General features: G+C 37.8%; 1 protein-coding gene, 1 long non-coding RNA gene and 1 pseudogene across 10 annotated transcripts in view; 2 read left to right on the top strand and 1 right to left on the bottom strand.

Annotated features, from left to right (window-relative positions):
* The window catches only part of DLG1 (discs large MAGUK scaffold protein 1), a 259,278-nt gene extending 247,147 nt beyond the window's left edge, over nt 1-12,131 (bottom strand). For 4 of the 9 annotated variants that reach the window (XM_047733740.1, XM_047733767.1, XM_047733774.1 and 1 more), the window contains exons 1-3: nt 11,171-11,611; nt 10,654-10,703; nt 9,858-9,989 (exon numbers count right to left, since the gene is read on the bottom strand). In XM_047733740.1, coding sequence (XP_047589696.1) covers nt 9,858-9,989; nt 10,654-10,672 — 151 coding nt within the window. In that variant the 5' untranslated portion in view covers nt 10,673-10,703; nt 11,171-11,611. The other 5 variants (XM_047733783.1, XM_047733799.1, XR_007128143.1 and 2 more) reach the window with 4 other exon arrangements.
* Nucleotides 12,132-14,229: 2,098 nt separating this feature from the next.
* Nucleotides 14,230-21,948, top strand: LOC125102463 (uncharacterized). Its single transcript, XR_007128133.1, has 3 exons — nt 14,230-14,371; nt 17,587-17,731; nt 21,668-21,948. It is a non-coding gene; the product is annotated as an uncharacterized LOC125102463 (long non-coding RNA).
* LOC125102459 (dnaJ homolog subfamily A member 1-like) lies at nt 19,048-20,449 on the top strand (annotated as a pseudogene).
* Nucleotides 21,949-22,275: the final 327 nt, after the last annotated feature.

Here is a 22,275-nt window from a genome sequence, read left to right as displayed (position 1 = left end):
AGGGAAAAAACATTAACACTTAAAAACCAAATAAAACCATTTAGAAACACTTAAAAAAGGTAGAGTTCTATAAAAATGTGATGGCTATATTTTAAGGTGCTATAGAACCTTACACATCTATTTCAAATTTCTATTACTGCACATGTATTAAATTTTTTTAAAGTAAAATTAACCAGCTCTGACAATGAAAAATTCTTTTATAATTCTGATTTATATAATTCATTTATATATTTCTATGCCAATTATATCCAACATCACTAATAATGGCTACTCATAATTATACCAAAATATATAGACTACAAAAAATGTAATCACAGCAAAATAATATTTCAATAGTCATCTCTCTCAATACTATTATATTAGAAATTGCTAAATTTACTATCACATGTAAGATGACAGAGTCCTGGGACACCTGGGTGGCTTAGCTGGTTAAGCAACTGTCTTGGGTGCAGGTCAAGATCCCAGGATACTGGGATGGAGTCCTCCATTGGGCTCTTGGCTCAGCAGGGAGCCTGCTTCTCCCTCTGCCTGCCCCACTCACTGCTTGTGCCCTCTCTCTGACAAATACATAAAGTCTTTAAAAAAAAATGACAGAGTCTTTCAATAAACCTATGCAAACATTTTACTTGCATCAACTCTAAACTTAAATCTTTAATATGAAAATGTACAGAAAATGGGAAGAATACAGAAGTAGTCAAAATGACTGCCACTTAAGACGGGTAATTCCGTACTCATCTGAAAATCCATATAGTTCACCCAGATATACACCATATGGAATTAAAATTACTACATTTTTATTTACTACCCTGAAAAAACTTATTTCCTTTTTAAAATAATGATGCACTAAAGCAAGAACATGAGAAAATGCGGAATATTAAAACATTTATTAGAGAAAACTAACCTTTAGCTGATTCACAATGAAAACATTAATTTTGTTGAGCCTACTGGATCAGCCTTAACACAGTCTATTCCTATTTGCTGCTTATAGTCTGGCAAGTGCTTTCTCTGTTTTGAACTAAAATGGGTCCCCTCGGGTACAGCTCCTGAACAAATATCTATGTTATAAAAGCTACAACAGTTACAATATGTATAATAAGAAATATAGAAACAATGGAACAACAGAAATTTTCTATAGAACTGAAAATTCTAAATTAAACTTAGACACAATTTGTCCAATGGAACAGAGAAAACTCATTCCTACTACCAAAAAATACGTATTTCAGGGAAATCTCTTAGGATCACATATTTCAGAACTTTCTAAGTTTAAATAAAACTTTAAGTAAAATATTTTCATTCTATTTTTGTTATTTTCTTGCAGAATTCAAAGTTTGCAAATAGTGGGATTACATAAAGGAAGTATAAAATTCCAGAAACACCCTCAAAGGAGGTTGGGAAAAGTTTTCTAGCTTTTAGTTACCATTTTTATCATCCTAAACAGTAAAACTCACAAACATTTCTCAAACTAAAAAAATAAGGATCAGAGTAGGAAGTCTAAATAGTCCAGAATTTGTAATAATTTAACACAGTATAGAAAACATCTCTAATCTATGAGAAAATAGCCTTATTTCATAGGGAAAATATTAAGAAAAGACCTTAACAGAATGATTTTACACTTCTAAAAAAAAGGGGGGGGGGAGTTGTAGGGGGGGGAATTGACATGAACAAATAATTCAAAAAAGAAATTTAAATGATGTAAGAAAATTCTCACATAGCTGAAAATTCTTATATCATGGGGGGGGGGGGGAAATGACCTGAACAAATAATTCACAAAAGAAATTTAAATGATATAAGAAAATTCTTACATAGTTGAAAGTTCTTTTATCATTGGTTGTTTAACCAAATAAATATATAATAAAACATCAAAATGACTAAAAGTATATTCCACATATCAGAATAGAAAATATTAAAAAGGATGATACCTATATTGCTTAAAGTATAGCGAATTAGTCATTATCCCACATACTGCCTAAAAAATTAAATTGAATATAACCTTTCTGAGAGTAATTTAACAAATTACACCAAAAACCTTTTTAAAATGCAAATCCCCTTTTGCCAAGCAATTAATTTCTAGGAATTTATCCAAAGGTTATAACAAACAATGTAGAACAAAGAGGCATATACACTCGCAATGTTGTTCAAAATTCAGAAAAATTATATACCTAAGTGCTCCTAGGAAATCATTAGTAAGACTACACCACATCTATAGAATGTAAACAGTCATTTAAGATGGTACAAACATACTGATATGGAAAGATATCCAATGCTAAATTTGGAGATAAAAATAGTTAATGTGTGTATGCCCATTACACACACTTAGGCAAATCTAACTTCAGCACCTCCCTTCACCAAAAAAGGCAATTCTATCTATCAGTCCACCCAATAAGTCAACATCACAAATAAAAAATGAGAAAGGAGGAAACTGTTCCCTCAGGTAGCCTCCGTTTCCATGTGCCTCTAAAATGATTCTGAGTCTGATTCTAGAATTATGAGCTTTTTTTTTTTTTAAAGATTTTATTTATTTATTTGACAGACAGAGATCACAAGGAGGCAGAGAGGCAGGCAGAGAGAGAGAGAAGGGGAAGCAGGCTCCCGCTGAGCAGAGAGCCCAATGTGGGGCTCGATCCCAGGACCCTGGAATCATGACCTGAGCCGAAGGCAGAGGCTTTAACCCACTGAGCCATCCAGGTGCCCCCAGAATTATGAGCTTTTAGTACAAGAGATCACTTAAACACAAGCCAACTATGTCTGCTGCCCAACTGAAGAAACAAAGGTTTCTTTCCACTAGAGAAAAAACAACTATACTGTACCTAATGAGAGTGTTAAATTCTAGAAGGAATTTCAAGGGTAATTTTAATCTGATGGGATTTTTCATTTACACACTGATTTTAAGTATCAATTCCTTATGTAGGAAACAATTCCATTATGTTTTACTTGTGTAGGGAATTTGTTTTACAAAGGAAAGTGTGTATAAATACATAAATAATAATATTCTATAAGGATGTTCACCCTATGGAAGAAGTAGGTTACCTATGCTGTGAGAATTTTCTTGATTATAGTATTTTATATAAAGTACATTTAACTGATCTTAAATTCTTTACATGGAACATGCCATTTTTTTTTGTAATAAATTCTGTTTTGGACTTAGAAAGAAAGCAACTAGAAAGCTGAAAAACACTGAAATAATTCCTGGCCATTTCAGAGGGAATTTTATCAGTTAGTTGACTAAAAGCAAGTATAATGTTTCATAAACTAAAATAAACAATTGTTAAGCCTACTCAAAAACAGATACTCAAAAACAGATACTCTGCTTTCATCTAAACTTATGTACATTTAAAAAGCCATTTTGATCCCCCAAAAGAGTATCATATAAAATCTTTAAGTACGTTATCATAATTTGTGTTTTGCACACTAGAAACAAGAAAAAAGTCAAGCCAATGTCCAAAAAAGTTACTTCCACATCTGAAATACTATTTGACTAACAGTCATAGAGTATTTTCACAAACATATTTTTGAGAACAAGGTATCAACAGAAACCAGACCTTCTCAGAGAAATGGCTGATTCTAAGGCTGGGGCAAAATATGTACAAGATGAACCTGGAATATCTTGTTATGTCAAAAAGTGAGAAAGTACTCAAAGTGATAGTGGCATGTCTTAAGGACAGAAAAGCAAGCTGGAAAGAGTTCTTACGAGAGGATCTAAAACAATCTGAGCACTGAGATCATGAAGGTTGATAATACACTATCAATGATTAAAAGAAAAATGATACAGACACATACATAGATACATGGGGAAGGAGAGCTCTTACAGTAAAATGCCAGGTATTAAATGGAGAACATAAAAGACTGCTACTGTTACAAAACTGTCATTTTTCGATTGTCATTTTCAACATAGTAAAAACTGGTTCAGACAAGCATCATCAATGGATGCTAAGTCTAGAGGGAAATTTTGCTAAAGAGCAGGGCATGCCCATGGTATTAAAGTCTCTCCCACATATTGCTTACAAAATGCAAGGAAAAAAACACTAACTATAGAGAAATCAAGTACCTTAATTGGGTGGTCAAAATTAACAATGCCAATAAAGAGCAGAAGACATCTTGTACCTCTGAATGTACAGAACCCCAGAGAATACATAACCTGAATTTAGTCACAGGCAAGCATCAGACAAACCTAAAATTAGAAACAAAATGGTAATGTCATAAAAGACCAAAAAGGACTGTGGAAATGTGTCCCGACTACAGAGACATGACAAATAAATGAAATACCTGGTCTTAGACTGGATAGTTACTGAAAAAATAATTAGAAAAGAAAAAATATAGTGGAAAAAATCTGACCTTACACAGATGAAATAAACTAGAAAAATTATTTACAGATGCTTTTACAGTTCTATTGATGACAAGGTTCCAAAGAGAATTCAACCAGATTCACCATAATCAAAGCACTACATCAGAGAAGTAGTAAGCAAAACTACTAGCAAATAAATAACAATCCAGGTTCAATCAAAATGACCAACTGAAAAGTTAATAAAATTTTCCTCCAATAAAGTTTTGGTCAAGAGAATGATCCATATACTGTCATAAACGTTTTCCTTTCTAAAACCTAGCCTGCAAAGTCACACACATGAAGTTAGCAACAAACTAAAATATAATATGACTGGAACCAATAATAAACAAACAAAAAAAATCTAAGAAATTTTGACATTTTACCATTACAGCTAGAAGTTTACAAACCTTGATTACTAAATGAATACATTTTTCAAAATGTATAAATTCCGTAATTACAAGCATCATTCCATAATAAATATTCTCCTTCAAAGTAAAAACTTCAAAAAGAAAAAAAAAAAAAAAACCACTGACACTACAGATCAACAACTATCTTAAACACACTTGTTAGTGTTCTTTACCAATTAAAATATCCAACTTATGATAAAGAACATCCTAATAACTGAACATGAGGAGAAGCTCTGGATTCAGATTAGTTTAATTCAATTTCTGGCTCAACAATTTAGTACCTGAGGGTTCTTGAACAAGATACGTAATTTGTCAGTGCCTCAGTTTTCCAATCTATAAAAGAGTATAATCACCTTACAGGTGAATACACACTTCATAGGATTATGATGACTAAATGAGACACTTGTATTACACAGAAAAGTGCTTTTTAAATACACTCTTCAGGGGTGCCTGGGTGGCTCAGTGGGTTAAGCCTCTGCCTTTGGCTCAGATCATGATCCCAGGGTCCTGGGATCAAGCCCCGCATCAGGCTCTCTGCTCAGCAGGGAGCCTGCTTCCCCCTCTCTCTCTCTGCCTGTCTCTCTGCCTACTTGTGATCTCTCTGTGTTAAATAAATAAATAAAATCTTTTATAAATAAATAAATACACTTTTTACATACACTGGAAAAAGTCAAAATCTCACGTCCATTAGGATGGTTATTATCAAAAAAACTGAAAATAACAAGTGTTGGCAAAAGTATGGAGAAACTGGGATCCTTGTGCTCTGCTGGTAGGACCGTAAAATTATGCAACTGCTATGTGAGGCAGTAGGGCAGTTCCTCAAAAAATTAAATATATAAATACCATACGATCCTGCAATCTTGCTCTTGAGTATCCCAAAAATTGAAAGAAGAGTTTCAAAGAGATATTTGCACACCCATGGAAGCACTATTCACAATAGCTAAGAGGTCAAAACACTCCAAACGTCCATCAATGGATCAATGGATAAACAAAATATGGTATATACATACAGTAAAATAAATCCAGTCTTAAACAGGAAGGAAATTCTGTCACATGCTACAACATGGAGTAACTTTGAGAACATTAAATGAATTAAGTTAGCCACAAAAAGATAAGTACTGTGTGATTCCCCTTGCATGAGCTACTTACAGTAGTCAAAATCATGGAGACAGAAAGTACAATAGTAGTTACCAGGTGCTGGGGGTAGAACGAAAAGGGAAGTATTGTTTACTGGGTAGAGTTTTGCTTTTGCAAGAGGATTAAGTTCTGAACTGTTTTTGGAACAATGTGGATATACTTAACACTATCAAACTACACATTTAAAAGTGGCTAAGATGATAAATGTTATTTTCTTTTTACAATAAAAAAAAAAGGAGACATACTTTTGAAACCCAGTATCTACAAATTTAAATGTCCTTTACCATGTTTACAAGGCCTAGTGAAATTTAGTTAATAGAGTAGCAAAAAATGAATGAGCCAAATATCTCAGAAATGGTCAGTGTTATTACATAATCCACCTTCATCTTGAAAAATTTCAGAACTAAAATAAAAAATGCATTAAAGTAAGCTTGCTATTTATTGCAGACAAACTATACAAATCTCATGATTCAACTTACTCAAGTCTCTAAAGTCAGCCTGATCTTTAGCACAGGTTTTTCTCCTGTGAGCAAGAAAAGCAGATGAATTCTCTGACCCCATAAGTAACTCCAGGGATCTAGATTAGTAAGAAATCTTTGAAGACTACCAAAGTCGTCTCAGAGATTCCAGACAATCCTAAGTATCATAAATGACTTCAAACCAATATGGACTTGAACACCTGGGCTCTGACCTGTAATCAAACCATATCAAGTCTACTTTACTTACAAATTTTCAAATATAAGTACAGAAAATGAGAATACAAAATCAAATATATTAAGTTTTCAAATTGTTCTCACCTAAATCACAGAGTAAAATTAGGCAGACTTTATCTTCCATTTATATAAAAATGATCACCACATACTTGGGGAATAAATTTTAAAGAAGTATATATAGCTCATGGATTTTTTTTTTTACATATAACTTTAAATATTCAGCTCTAAAGAAATAACTTGTCAGCTGAAACTCAAAATTAATAAAAACTGCTCTGCTTTCAATAATTTTTAAATCTTAAAGACATCTTTCAATGTCACTAACAAACATCAGAGCTAGGACAATGATTGCCATGTTTCACTGAATTGACGATATCGATTCTATGATGCACCATTATTTCATGTGCCACTAAGAATGTAAAATCACTTCCAAAATACATCAGTCATAAAATGTATCCCAAATTCAAAGATATTAAAATAAATTAAAAATTGTTATCTCAGAACAGACATAATGCAATATGTACATGCCTATTCCTCTGAATAACTCCCAGGTAACCAGAACAGACCTAATCTAATTAACATATTTCAAGTACAGAGAAAAGGAAAAAATAAATCAACATTTCTGTAATGCCAAAATCCCAGAGCCCTACCCAAACTTCTTTTAAATGCATCAAAACAGTCAATACAAACTACCAGTTCAAACAATCAATAAACAATTATGCAGACACCAAATCCAAAGAAGTAACTACATAATTCACTACAGCCTAAGAAAATGATTTCCAAACTCAGGCAGTCAAAAACCTAAGCACCAAATGACTTTCAAACAACTCAGATGGTCAAGTCCCATGTCTCCTTAAATCCAGTGGTCCACTGATATCAGCTCAGAAAAGAGAGTGCCACCTACTAAAGGAAGAAACAGTTAATCCAGGATTTTCCAGCACATACTATGAACACAACAGACTCTAGTTTAGCTTAGGACGAGGTACAGGTTTAAAGTATACTAATATGCTGTTTCAAGAACAACGGTACAGATGCAAACCAAAAAGAAAATCTTACTGACCTAAAAGTTTTCCACAAACTGACAAAAGTTATAAAGGTTAATAAATTAACCCAATTTCAATAAATACCAAAGAATACATTTAATAATTTAGTAAACAATTAATTCAATTACAGTATGGAAACACATAAAAATCTCTACTAAAATTACCCATTTCAAAATTCCTAAAATCTATTACTTTTCTTACACCAAAATTTGATATCACTTCCTATAAAACATTAAAATATATGTAAATCTAAGTATCAAGGTAAACTGACAACCAATGAAACTATACAGTACTAAGAAGATTGACAAACTTATTAAAAGACTAATTCTCTTTGAATTCAATTATGTATAAGAACAGATAAACAGTCAAAAGGGGCAAGGCAGAATATATTTTAAAAATCCCTCCAAACATACCCTCCAAATCTACCTCCAATCTACAAAGAAATCTAAGAGGTGTAGATTCTGTTTACTTTACTGACCATTTAATTTTCTTAAGCTGCAGACTTCACACAGAGAAGGACTACACCCATCTACATCTATAAGTAAACAAGGACATACAAGTCATACTATTTTTTTTCTAAACAGCGACTCTACTAAATAAAACATTCTTAGGTTTGATGTTGACTTAGAAAACCAAATAACTAAAAATATTTCCCTTCCTTTTTGGCTACTTTTTTCAGAGGAATCCAATTTGATCATCCATTTGTACCTTAAACAAAGAGCTTAGAAATTCAAGTGTAAAAAATGTCCATGAGTTTAAACAAAAAAAAACCCAGAATGTTGATAATTTTTGAGGGTGGGTTACAGTTAATTACATTGTTAATTAGATACAGCTGTTAATTATACTGTTCACTATTCTTGCATAGGTTTTTTCAAGTCTATAATAATACTAGATTTATTTTTTTTTAAAGATTTTTATTTTATTTATTTGACAGAGGGAGATCACAAGTAGACAGAGAGGCAGGCAGAGAGAGAGAGAGAGAGAGAGGGAAGCAGGATCTCTGCCAAGCAGAGAACCCGATGCGGGACTCGATCCCAGGACCCTGAGATCATGACCTGAGCCGAAGGCAGCGGCTTAACCCACTGAGCCACCCAGGCGCCCTAATAATACTAGATTTAAAAATTATTCAGATGTAGTGAGTGGTCTTCCTTAAAATCTTTAATTTAAAAAAAAAATTAGTAGAGAGTATCAATTTAGCATTAAGTTTTTTGACAGAATACACTAACTTGAAGGTAATCCACAAACACATCAAAAGTCACTCTATTTATAAACAGATGTTAGGTCATATCAACTTGGAAGTTACTAAGAAAATAAGTGCAATGCAATGAAGTTCATGTCCTATTTATACAGTCAATGATTAATTAAAATTTTTCATTCTTAGAATTGGAAGGGACAAATTTTCTAGTTCAGTGGTCTACACACTTTTCTAGGTACCTAGAGGAGAAGCCAGAGACAAATCATCTTGTTTGATAAATCGGGAATTGTGCACAAAATAAGAGATTTTGTTTTAAAAAAGAATCTCGCTGCATTAAAATCAGGTTGGAGGAAGGGCTAAAAACCATTGTTCTATTACATTCACATTCTACAGCAAATATAGTGACCTAAAAGAGGTTAAATGACATATATTACCATTCAATTAGTGGCAGTGTGAGGAAGAGAATTTTAGGACTCTTGACTACTTGCCCAATTCTACCTTAAAACAATGCACCACCTTAAATTTAAGTTAGTTATGAGTAACATTGTTTCTATTTTCTTGGCTACAAAATAATATTAGACAAAATCATCTCTAAGATAATTTCCCAGGTCTAAAATTCTGACTCCACGCATGCTAAGTTTAAACAGAAGTCTATACTAGGGGATGTATGTCCTTAAACAGAGCAGAACTCTTCAAACATTTTCAGGGACTTCAGAGAAATAGAAGTCAAATATAGAAACAAGCTAAAAGTTATTCCTTCTTTATTTTTTGGATCCTGAAACATTTCTGCAACTTCTCCACCTTTTAATAGTTAATGCTGAGAATATAAAACATGTCACCAAAGACCACTAAAATAATCATACTGAAAGTTTTCTTGGTTATTAGATACTTTTGTAAACACACATGTCACTGAATGTTCAAGTTACTGAACGTCTTACAGAGAACCAAGTACATCACTCTCTGTTAAGTTTAAAATAAATGAATTCAGAGGTGCATTAAGTCTAGCTAACACATAATGGTCACAAATAATGTTTTAATTCCCACCTATTAAAGCCTGAAAGAGGTTGCTCTGAAATATGTTAATAACCCGTTCTATGGAACTTCTGAGCTGTCTGTCTTCAGTTTGGCTTAGTTTTGAACGATATTCTTCCAAAAGGTGCAATGCTCTCTGGGTGTCTAAGAAGAAAAGAAGAGTCTGATTAAAATTACACATTCCTTACACAGCAAATAATTCTGCAAGACATCTAAACACTTCTCCAAATCCTCTAGGTCAACCAATGCTACTACGTTCACAAACATATTTACTCCCTAGAATAACCAAAATTTTTTTAAAAATAAGTCACAGAAAAAGGAGAAAGACAAGCAGTTGCTAATAAATGTTCACTAGTAGTCTACCACAATAAAAGACTGTTTGATCAAGATATTAGTTAACAAAGCTTCAACTGATCTGATATGCTAAGCAGATTACCTACAATTTGTCATTATAATATAAATCTTAAATGTTTCAAAATACTAACTTTTAGCCAGGATCCTACAATTGCTCACAAGAATGTTTAGTAAGAATGACAAAGTAAAATATTAAAACACCAATTCAAAGTTTTTAAAAAGACATTTCAGTGGAGTGAAAATTAACTGCCTCTGGAGTCACTAGAGAGATTCAAAAAAGAAAGTTTGAAAAACATTTAGATGTTTCCCTCTTCTGAAAGATATGATGAAGCTTAGATTCCCTAAGTAGTAAGGCTAACAAGATGCTGTCTCATGAGAGTTAAATACTTTTAAAACACAACAATCACAACACAGACACAGACACACACAGGAGAGTTCCGAAATAAATTCTCACCTTGCTTCCGGACTGGCATTTTTCTCCAGTATCAGGAAGAGGGCACACACCTTTAAAAACAGAAAAGAAACAACTAAAGCAAAGAACAGAATCGTGGTTAAACCAGCACTTCCCCCTGAATCTCACATCGCAAAACTCCCAGCCCTATTTGAAAAGGGCACACCTGGAGAAGTTTTCCCAAGCGAAAGAAAGAGCCTCAAAACCCAGCAGTGTCAATCTAGAAAGCTTTTACCTAAGGGTGGGTACCCCTACAAATTAAGAGCAGACAGAGAAGCCTGCTTCCAAATTCTCCTCGAAAGCTGTTCTCTCTCCAAAGGGTACTAAAAATGCCTAGACGTGAGGCCACCGCTCCCCTGGCGTAACTATGCATATTTCCCACCTGCTACTGTGGGGGGGGGGGGGGTGTGCAGAAGAGCTCCGACCCTTGGCCCCTAAGCCAGTAGCGACCGTACAGCGCAGAGACAGGACCAGCTAGGCAGATCACCCCACCCCACTCGGGCCCCCTCCTCTAGCTTGCCTTTCTCTTTGCTCGCTTCCTCCGGGCTACTCCAGCGGGGGCCGGACAGGGCTGCGGCCACTCTCCGCGACGCCCTCACGCCCCACATGCACACCTCCGCGGTCCCCCACACCTGCGGCGCCACCACAAAGTTACAGCAAGCGGCGAGCGCTCCGAGCTGGGGTGCGCTCTGGTCCGAGTCCGGGCGGCTCCCCCGCCCTGCCCGGCTCCACGTCCCCCCGCCCCGCCCGGGGCTCGAGGAGCTGAACTGAGGGGGGTGAGGGAACGGGGGAGGAGCTCCCTTTGGCGGCCGCACCCCCGCCGCCTCTTCCTCCTCCTCCTCCTCTGCCGCGGCAGCCTCACTCGCCGCGGCCCGCTAGCCCGCTCGCCTTCTCCTCTCCTAGCCGCCCCACCCCCGGAACCTCGCCTCCTTCCGCGCCCCCAACCGCTCTCCCCCCAAACTTTCCGCCAAGATGGCGGCCCCGGAGCTGGGCTGCCGCGCCCCCACGTGACCGCTTTCCCGGCGCTCTCAGCCAATGGGAAGTGAGGAGGCGGCTGGCGCCGAGCCCCGGGCTCCCAGCGCTGCTACCTTTGGGTTGGAAGGGGGAGGAGGACCTGTAGGGGGCTGGGGAACGGGAAAGGGGACCCGGAGACCATCCCAAGTGAACCTCCTCTCTTAAAGGGGCGGCCATCGAAGTGGCTCTGAGGACAAAGGAGTTGACACACAGATTCTACAGGTGGTCCGTGGTAGCCCTGGAAGAGCCCGCCTTTACCTCGCCCTAGCCCACCGGTGTGTCCCCCGGTTCAGAGCGAGTAGCGAGCCAGGCCCGGAAGGGTCCGGGTGTCTGAAGAGAGACGTGACCTCACCTACACCAGATCCAAGACATTCCGAGACACCCTTTAACCTCACTAAACACGTGCTGTTTCCAACTCCGAGGCTGGAGAGAGTGCCTGGCGCCCCCGGGGGTGGATCCCCAACCGGGAAAAGCGGTCTTGGGAAGGAGTCTGACTGCACTACCTACGTTAGGGGCGGGGGCGGCTGGGGCCTGGAACGGGGCAAGGGGGAGGAGTTTGGGCGGGGGTTGGGGATGTAATCTCTGCACTTAACACTTTGTACTAATTTTTTTTAATTATTATTAGCCCTTCAGTAGAAGTCTTGGTGGGGGGCGGTGAATAAAGAAAGGCTCGTAAAATAGATTAAGAGTTTGAGGGGTTTACCAGAGGGTTTTTGAGTCTAAGTGATTCTAAGTATGAATGTATTTAAGGGTGGAAAGAACATTTGCTCCTTCTTTCACTCGCTCATTCATTCACACCCCCTTGCCTGAGCCCCTCCGCCCAGTCATCGGTCTCAGGTATTACCCAAGCTCTGGCGGCCCCTTTAAGAGCTCACCTGTAGCTACCTCCTACGGAACCAAGCAGCCTTTGGCACGCGCGGCAGGTTTAAGTTTAGACTGCAAGGCAGAGAGGGACTTCAGGTCGACCAGAACCCGGCTCTGGATCTGAGACACCCAGGTGGTAGAAGGAGAAATGGCGAAAAGCTCTCCAAGTCACTGTTTAGGTCTTTGAGCGTTGTCTGGATAACAGGGACCTCCCTCCTCTGAGGTCCAGAGAGATTTTGCCCAAGGTCACTCAGAGTTAGTGGCAAAACTGGAAAGGAGAAGATCATCTTTCAAAACCGGAAGACTCTTCCTAGTAAACCTGACAGCCTTTCGCTGAGGCCATATGCTTGGGCTAATAAAGGGAAGTCCCGAAAACCTACTGTAACAGTAACAGTTACTCAGAGGTGTGCTGACCACCAGGGTTCACTTTCGGATCGCACCTTGGAATTCTAACGAGAGAACCCAACAATGACTTTAGAGCTCATCTAAACCCAATCTCTCAGTTTAAGATAAAGAAACTGAGGTTCAGAAAGGGGAAGCAACTTGCCCAAGGACATACAGGCTAATCAGCGACAGCAGCCCAGAATTAGTTCTCCTATCTCCAATACAGGAGATAGGGTTCTTTCCACTGTGGTTCTGGACAACTTGACAGTGGTATGTTGGTATCTTAGCGGCAGATGCCTATGCTCCCCTAGGTCAAGCAGCTTGGGAGCTTGAGCAACAGTTTAAAGCAACATTCCACAGAAGAAATGGGATGAAAAAATGAAAGGAAGCTCCTAAAAGCAAGGAGCTTAAACGGAGAGATTTTTAAAATCGTGAACTAGGGACGTCTGTAATAGTGAAAATGACTAATGGTATGCATGCTATTATTATCAAGACTCCATTGATGAGCAGTGAATGGAATAGTTCCAGTTAAGGAAGCATTCTAAGAATGGAATCTCTTCAGAATTCAGGAGGAAGGAGGGATTTTGCCCTCACCCTTAATATCATTTATTATTCACATATGTTCACTTGCTAAGCAATGAGGGTAGAAATAGTTAAGATCCAAGCCCTGCTCTCAAGGAACCACAGCCTATTAATGAGGGGATAAAAGCCAGTGCAGCTTTTCCTGAGGACCACTGCAAAGTCAAAAGCAAAATTTGTATGAGTTCTCAATGTCATCCTAGTTTTCCACAAAAGACAAAGAGGAGGGAGAGGAGAAAGAGAATGACAAGAGGGCATGAAGCCCTTCCTTCTTGTCATCCTCTAGCTCTGTTGGTTGTCAGCAGTGTCCAAAAGCAGAAATGAAGCTAGTACTTCTTTCATCCTTAGGAGCCAGGACAAGGCCAGGCCTAGAATGAGAGGTCTTTATTCCTTATTCCTCCTTTCTAGTCACCTGTATTAGTTATCTATAACTGCATAACAAATTCCTCAAGCTTAGTAGCTTAGTAGCTTAAAACTTAGTAGCTTAGCAACTTAAACAGCAATAAACATTATCTCGTGGTTTCTGCAGATAAGAAATTCAGGAGGACCCTAGTTGGAAGGTTCTGGCTTAGTGTCTGAAGAGATTACAGTCAAGATGTCTACCAGAGCTAGTCATCTAAAGGTTTAGTGGGGATTAAGGGAGGCTCTTCCAAGATGGATCACTCACATGGCTAGTAAGTCAATGCCGACTGTTGGTAGGAGGCCTACTTTTTTCACCATAAAGCTCTTTCTACAGGGCTGCTTGAATGTCTTCATGATGTGGTGGCTGACTTCCTCCAGAGCTGGTGATCCAAGAGGGCAAGACAGCAGCTGCATCTTTCGTGACCTAACCTCAGAAGTAACACTTTATCATTTCCACACTATCTTACTGGTTACTTAGGTCAGTCTCAAGAGTGTGAATAACAGGACCAAAGAATCATTAAATGCCATCTTGGAGACTGCCTGCCACATCATCACAACAGACAAAGCAGTAACATCTGGATTTCCCCAAACAACTTTTATATCCTTGAAGTCTTCCTTACTTTACACAGGTAGCAGCTGCCATTGAATAGGATCCAACATAGCATCTAACTACTTTTCCAAACTCTTCAAACTTTCCAGCCCCATGTTAACTTTTCTTTCAAATAACTTAGAAGACTTAGGAGTCAGAGGACCACAAGGTAAAGCTTGAAGCTCACATTCTTCTCTTGAGTTGTCAGCGAGTTGATCTCTAAGAATATTATCTCTCAGTTCTAAACTTTCCCTCCCCTACTATCCTTCTACCCAAGCCACCCATAAGCTTCACATCTCTGGCTTTTCCTTTTCCCCATTCAGGTCCCCAGCCTACCCTCTGTAAAGGTGTTCAGGTCTTGCCAGACCCTACTGCATCATCTACTCTCACTATGTGCCAAGCCAGTCACTGAAAGGAAAGAGTTTGATGCTGTCAAAAATGCTTATCCCAACTTAGGCTGCAAAAGAAGAACAGTGCTGAGAATGTGAGAGTAACCATGCTGGTCAGATCTCCACAAATTGCTCAGGGGGGCATTTCCTGGCAGCAAACTTTAAGAAAAGTCTACCTAAACCAGCATCAGGAAAGAAAAAAGTAACCAGAACAATCAGGGATATGAAGCTTTAACCCAAGGGGAATGATTGTAAAATCTAGAGTCATTTCTTTGAGAAAAGAGAGGGATCTGGAGAGCTTGATTTCAATCTTCAAAGAAGCTTAGTCTGTGTATCTGGGGGGCAGGACTAAAGTCACTGGGACACAAGAAGTTCTTTAACATGTTTGTCAGAAGTTGCCAAAATTCCTAAGAGCCGCCCCCAAGATATTAAGAGTTACCTATCAAGCAGAGACCAAAAGAATCCAGCAAAGCTGCCTTGTCGGAGGGAGGTACATACCCAGGACAGAAAGCTGGACTAAGTGACCTCTAAGACCACAGTTCTAAGCATTTGAAACCTCAGTCTCTACTGTGGTATTAGTACCATTTTATCTACATCAAGAATCCATTCTATCCAGTTTAAGTGATACCGAGACTGATCTCCTTCTGTATAGATAATTCTTACCAGAATAAAAGGTACAAGTTGAAATCAATTCCCTTTGAAATGTGGGCAGTCACTCATCTCTATGACAATTAGTCCCTGAATTCATGCTTTTCAATGGATAATCTACCTCAAATTTCTATATTATGATGTAATGGGAACCTAAGTGGGTATAGGACAAAACAGTTATACTTTTAAACGGGTATAGCCCTTCATATAGACTTCAAAGGCAGATTTAACACATTGTAGTCTCACAGCAACCTGTGAGATAAACTCATTGGCTATGATCTCCCAATTTGCAGAGGAAGACACTGAGGAAGAAAGAAAGAAAGCTGTCTAGGACACCAAGCTAGCTGGTAATGGAGCTGGGACTGAACGTTACTTCACTGTTCTTTCCATTAGACTGTTTCCTTTTCTCTACCTGACACCTTTCTTAAAAACAAACAAACAAAAAACCACACACACACACACACACACACAAGTGTGTGTGCATGTATATGTATGAAAGACAGGGTAGGAAAGTCAGAGAAAGATACTAAGAGAAAGAAAGAAAGGCACTGAGAGATGTTCTGATAGAATAAAGCACACTTAATAGGCTAATCTTTACCTGTTTATCATATATTTGAATACCTTTCACAGCTGAGACAACTCTGATGGAAATAGGATAATATTACTTATTTCTGACCACAAAGAAATAAATATGCACACCCTAGTTATATGTTATGACTAAATGAGTCGGGTCTTTTTTTTTTTTTTCAATGCAAAGGTATTTATTTAAATAACTTCAGCTTCCTTCTCTCCTTCCTTTACCCTGACAAGTACTCCTGAGTATAAACGAGAGTTTTCACAAATGTATGGGACATCTGACCTGGGAGGGCCCTCAGACACTATCTAATGCCATCCTCTCATTTGACAGACATGTGAAGTAAGCTCCAGAAGAGCTCCCAGACAGTAGCAATGCACAATTATCGACAGACTTTTTAGTGAAAGCAGCATGCCACCAGCATTTCAGGAATAATCAATCTTCTCTTGGCTGGGAGACGGAATGGGAATTAGTAATCTTTTCTAAAGATACATTTCTAAGTTTAACCAAATTCGCCATTATGCTTTTGAAGAACTTGGGATATTGACAGAACCGTGGGATCCCATATTGAAATCCTTGGGATTAATACTCAAATCTGCTTACATGAGACAGCCTCCTCACCCCACTCCCTGCCAAGAGGATTACCAGTGTCTATTCAAAGAAGGTTCTGGGTAGGCCCCCTGGGCCAGATTATTCTTTCATAGGCAGAGAACACAAATTTGGAAACTTAATTGCAATTTGAAGAAACACTATTAGAATTTTAGGAAGTCATTTGTATTCGATTTTTGAGATGTGACGTGGCTAATAGAATTCTGATAAGCAATAGAAACCAAAAGATTCTTCATAACTGGACATGAATTAAGTCCAGTGACCAATCTCCTGTAGCACAGAAAACTGCCACATTCCTCCAAAAGCTTTCTGTGCCAGCCTTTCATTTTTGGGAAATGACATTCACTAGAACTGTAATTTTCCTGTTCTTCATGTTGTGTAACCCTGAATTCTTTATTATTCCCTTCTTTTAAGCTCATAAGAACAGTAAAGACAAAGAATCATTTAAATCTTACTTTCTATTTAAATTTTCTTTAAATTAGATTAATTCACTTAAAAAATAATTTTATCAACTGAGATTAATTATTTACAATCAAAACATTCTCTACCTTTTAAAAATAAATTGGGCTACAGTTGAGGAAACTTCCAAATATGCTTGTTAAAAATCCTGCAAAAATTCCCCCAGATGGATATTATTTCAAATTGCAAATTGCTATGTGAATAAATAAAGTAAAACCCAAGACTGGTGGGAGACAACAAAATAATAACTACAAGAACAGAAATAAAAAGGGGGAGGCATAATTAATTGCTAATGAAGATGAATAAAGTAATTTAAGAACAAGGGAGGAACAAATATTTAATAAGAGGTGTTGCCATAATAATTTAGAGATGCTTTGATTCAAGAGAACAGAATAAATCTGTGTCTCTATTCTTTTTTCCCCTAGAAAATCACTCCCAAAATGTTAGAACAAGAAGAAACTTGTTCCTCCATCTTCAATGAAAATAAGAATCTTTAGAAACCCCACCAAGATTGAAAGTAGTTGGAGAATTGGTCAAATTCAAGTGCCTGCGTTCGGATTTGGGGAAGTGGTAAATACTCCCTCCCAAAGGTTCAAAAACCCAACAACCTAGTAGGAAGGAAAAAATGTGTGTGGGGTGTGTGTGTGTGTGTGTGTGTGTGTGTGTGTGATGTTAGCAGGTTCGTGGTAAATACAAAATTGTCTCTTCTACTTATCCTCTGTATTTTGTGAATATTTGAAATATTGAATATTTGAAATATTTGAATATTTGAATATTGAATATTTGAAATATTGAAATATTTGAAAAATTTCTTAATTAAAAATTTAAATCTCCCCCTCCCAAAACCACATATACTTGTCTTGGAGAACCCTAAAGAAGTTGAAGAAATAAAGTTAAAGTTAAAGAAATAAAGACTCCAGATACCACTGATAATGAGGTGCTGCTAGGGATGGTAGGACAGGATCCAAAAACAAGAGAATGACTAAATACCTATATAAGGAAAACTGAGATGCTAGGTTCCCCCACACTCAGGCGACTACCTTTCTATCTTTGTTCAAAAGACAAGAGTTTATTTACTGGAGAAAATGAGAAGCTTTAGATCTGGGGACACCAGCATGGAGGGAGATGATGGTTACAGTATGAAACCAGGAGACTAAGGGAAAATCTGCACACTGAACACAGAGAGATTCCTTCATAAGCCCCATTCTTCCTTCACAAGCCCCATCCCCAAGAGCCATGGCTGGGCTCAAAACTGAATTGCCAAGGCAAAAAAGATCAATGCATAGTTAAAGTTGAAAGAGTCACAACAAAAGTTAGGGCGAGCTGTCAAGAAAATGCAAGTCAAACTCACAATGAGACACAACTTCACACCCACTGGGCTAGCCAATCAAAAAGGCATATCTGTTAAGACATACATATTATTATAACAAGTGCTGGCTAGGATGTGGAGCAATCAGAACTCTCATGCATTGCTGGTAAGAATGTAAATGGTGCAGCCATTTTGGAAAAGTCTGGCAGTTTCTCAAATGGTTCAACATAGTTGCCATATGACACAATTCCACACATAGGTATGTATCAGAGATTTGAAAATTTATGTCCATGCAAAACTTGTATACAAATATTCATAGCAACAGTATTCATAAGAGCCGAAGAGTGAAAACAACCTGAAAGTCCACAAACTGTTGAATGGATTAATAAAATGCGATATGTCCATACAACAAATTATTATTCAGCAATGAAAAGAGATGAAGTATTGATATATGCTATGAAATGAATAATCTTTGAAAACATTGTTAAGTGAAAGAAGCCAGTTACAGGGAACTTTCCAGAGCGCTCGGTGAGATGCGGAGGAGCGGCGGCTACTCGAGCTGCGCCCAGCAAGGCGCTCCTTCCCGCTCCCCCACATCGGCCTCGGCCCTCTCACCGGCTGTAGAAAATGGTGAAAGAAACCACTTACTATGATGTTTTGGGGGTCAAACCCAATGCCACCCAAGAAGAACTGAAAAAGGCCTACAGGAAACTGGCCTTAAAGTACCACCCTGATAAGAATCCAAATGAAGGAGAGAAGTTTAAACAGATTTCTCAAGCTTATGAAGTACTCTCTGATGCAAAGAAAAGGGAATTATATGACAAAGGAGGTGAACAGGCAATTAAAGAAGGTGGAGCTGGTGGTGGTTTTGGCTCCCCCATGGACATCTTTGATATGTTTTTTGGAGGAGGAGGAAGAACGCAGAGAGAAAGGAGAGGTAAAAATGTTGTGCATCAGCTCTCAGTAACCTTAGAAGATTTATATAATGGTGCAACAAGAAAACTAGCTCTGCAAAAGAATGTGATTTGCGATAAATGTGAAGGCCGAGGTGGTAAGAAAGGAGCAGTTGAGTGTTGTCCCAATTGCCGAGGTACTGGAATGCAAATAAGAATTCATCAAATAGGACCTGGAATGGTTCAGCAAATTCAGTCTGTGTGCATGGAGTGCCAGGGCCATGGGGAACGGATCAGTCCTAAAGATAGATGTAAAAGCTGCAATGGAAGGAAGATAGTTCGAGAGAAGAAGATTCTAGAAGTTCATATTGACAAAGGCATGAAAGATGGCCAGAAGATAACATTCCATGGTGAAGGAGACCAAGAACCAGGACTGGAACCAGGAGATATTATCATTGTTTTAGATCAGAAGGACCATGCTGTGTTTACTCGGCGAGGAGAAGACCTTTTCATGTGTATGGACATACAGCTGGTTGAAGCACTGTGAGGTTTCCAAAAGCCAATATCTACTCTGGACAACCGAACCATTGTCATCACCTCTCATCCAGGTCAAATTGTCAAGCATGGAGATATCAAGTGTGTGCTAAATGAAGGCATGCCAATTTATCGTAGGCCATATGAGAAGGGTCGCCTCATCATCGAATTTAAGGTAAACTTTCCTGAGAATGGCTTTCTGTCTCCTGATAAACTCTCTTTGCTGGAAAAACTCCTACCTGAGAGGAAGGAAGTAGAAGAGACTGATGAAATGGACCAGGTAGAACTGGTGGACTTTGATCCAAATCAGGAAAGACGGCGCCATTACAATGGGGAAGCATATGAGGATGATGAACATCATCCTAGGGGTGGTGTTCAGTGTCAGACCTCTTAATGGGGCCAATGAATAACACTGCTGGCATTTTATGTGCAGTAGTGAATGAGTGAAGGACTATAATCATAGCTCACTACTTGCTATTGTTTTTGTTTTAATATTCAACTATAGTAGTGTTTTAAAAGTTAAATGAAGAATAAACTCAAATATAAAAGCTCTGACTTTGCCCTGTATGTATGATGACTTCAGTGTGGAAGATAAGTTTAATATTTGTAAAAACTGCTTTCAAAAAAAATCTCCCCTAGCATTTGTTAGGCCATACCTTGTAATTAATTTCAGTTCTATGTATATGAAATAGCTCAGACTGAAATGCTAGGTGTATGTATTGACTTCAGTGTATCACCCTTAATTGTTAAGCTATGAAGTTAAAACTTGTATTTAATTGGCAATCAGACAAAGAATTTGTAGAGAAGTGTTGGTCTGTAGTTATGTTAAGTGGGATTCATTGTGATGCCTCTGCATTTATTGCCTCAACTGTTACTTGAAGATGGCATGCTATGTAATTTGGCCTGTGGTATCAGTGATAGAAAGGATACCTCTTTAAAGAAGGGGTTTATCATATATGCTGCTGCTTGAGGGCTTGCACTTGTAGAATTGCATTCCCTTCTGTGCCATCTTTTTTTTTCCCTTTAAAAAAAATATATATATGTATATGCATATATATATATATGCATATATATATATATGTATGTATAATATCAGTCCTGGTTATACTTTTTTTCCTTCTCTTTGGACCATGATAAGCTTCAGAGTAGTGGCTTTGGGAGCAGGGTAACTTACAGTGAAGAGACATTTATGTGGAGAAGTTTGCATGTATGAGATAGGAAGGTTTTTGTTTTTTTTTTTTTTTTAAGGTATGTTACAGGCTTACTTTAAATAACTTAACGCTCTGAAGTAACTGTAATTTAATGTTGGTAGTATAGCAAATTATGATGAATAGCTTTAATTGTATGTTTAAAAAGTCATGTTCACAAGCTTAAATCTGGTTATCAGAATTAAGCATTTGGAATGTATGAATGTGTCCTTAATATACTGATTACAAAGCAAAAAAAAAAAAAAAGAAGCCAGTTACAAAGGACCACATGTTATATGTTTCTATTTATATGAGATGTCCAGAATAAGCAAATCTGGATTAGTGGTTGCCTAAAGTTGAGGGACAATGAAAGGGGAGGGGTTGGTGGTGGAAGGCTAAGGGGTGATAGATTGTTTTCTTTTGCTTTGTTTTGAGGTTAATGGAAATATCCTAAAATTGATTGTGGTGATGGATGCACATTTGTCAATATACTAAAAAGCCACTGGGTTGTATGCTTTATATGGGTGAACTGTATGGTATGTGAATTATATTTCAGTAAAGCTATTTTTTTTTTTTAAATCAGGTTGGCCACCTTATTGCCCTTCAAGAATGCTGACCAGTCAACAAAGCCCCTCCATGTAGCAGGGGCCTTCCGTCAGCTCAGCTTTCAACAACAAGGGGCAACCAAAGATCATCATACAATTGGGGAGTGCCTCCATCATGATAGATGGAGACCAAAAAACTGACAAACCAGGGGGAAAAAACTCAAAGAAAACAGAATTTCAGAGTCATTGTGAGGACTAAGGAAAAAAACAAGAAATTATAACTCATATCTTCAGAGATCTCAAACCCATGAAGTAAAGACTACAAAAAGAGAGTTCTTTGAAATTAAATTTGAAAATAAAATATAAAATTCAATAAAAGGTTGGAAGACAAAGTCACAGAAATTTCCAGAAAAAAAGAATGAGAAAGAAAATATAGGAAAGTGAGAGTTTTGGTGAACAAGGGACATCAAATAATAGGTATTCCAGAAGAGAGATCAGGGGAGGAAATTAAGTAAATAATATAAGAAATGACTAAAATAAGGGGAAGAAGTTAAGCAAATTATATAAGACATTTATCAGAACTGAAAGACAGGAGTCTATAAATCAAAAAAGATCTCCTGAGCATCAGCAATAATGAGTGTAAAGA

The sequence above is a fragment of the Lutra lutra genome, chromosome 1, assembly GCF_902655055.1.
Source record: "Lutra lutra chromosome 1, mLutLut1.2, whole genome shotgun sequence".
In the NCBI taxonomy this organism is placed as follows: Eukaryota; Metazoa; Chordata; class Mammalia; order Carnivora; family Mustelidae; genus Lutra; species Lutra lutra.
The sequence above is the reverse complement of the archived record's forward strand: the minus strand, read 5'-3'. Positions and strand labels throughout refer to the sequence as shown.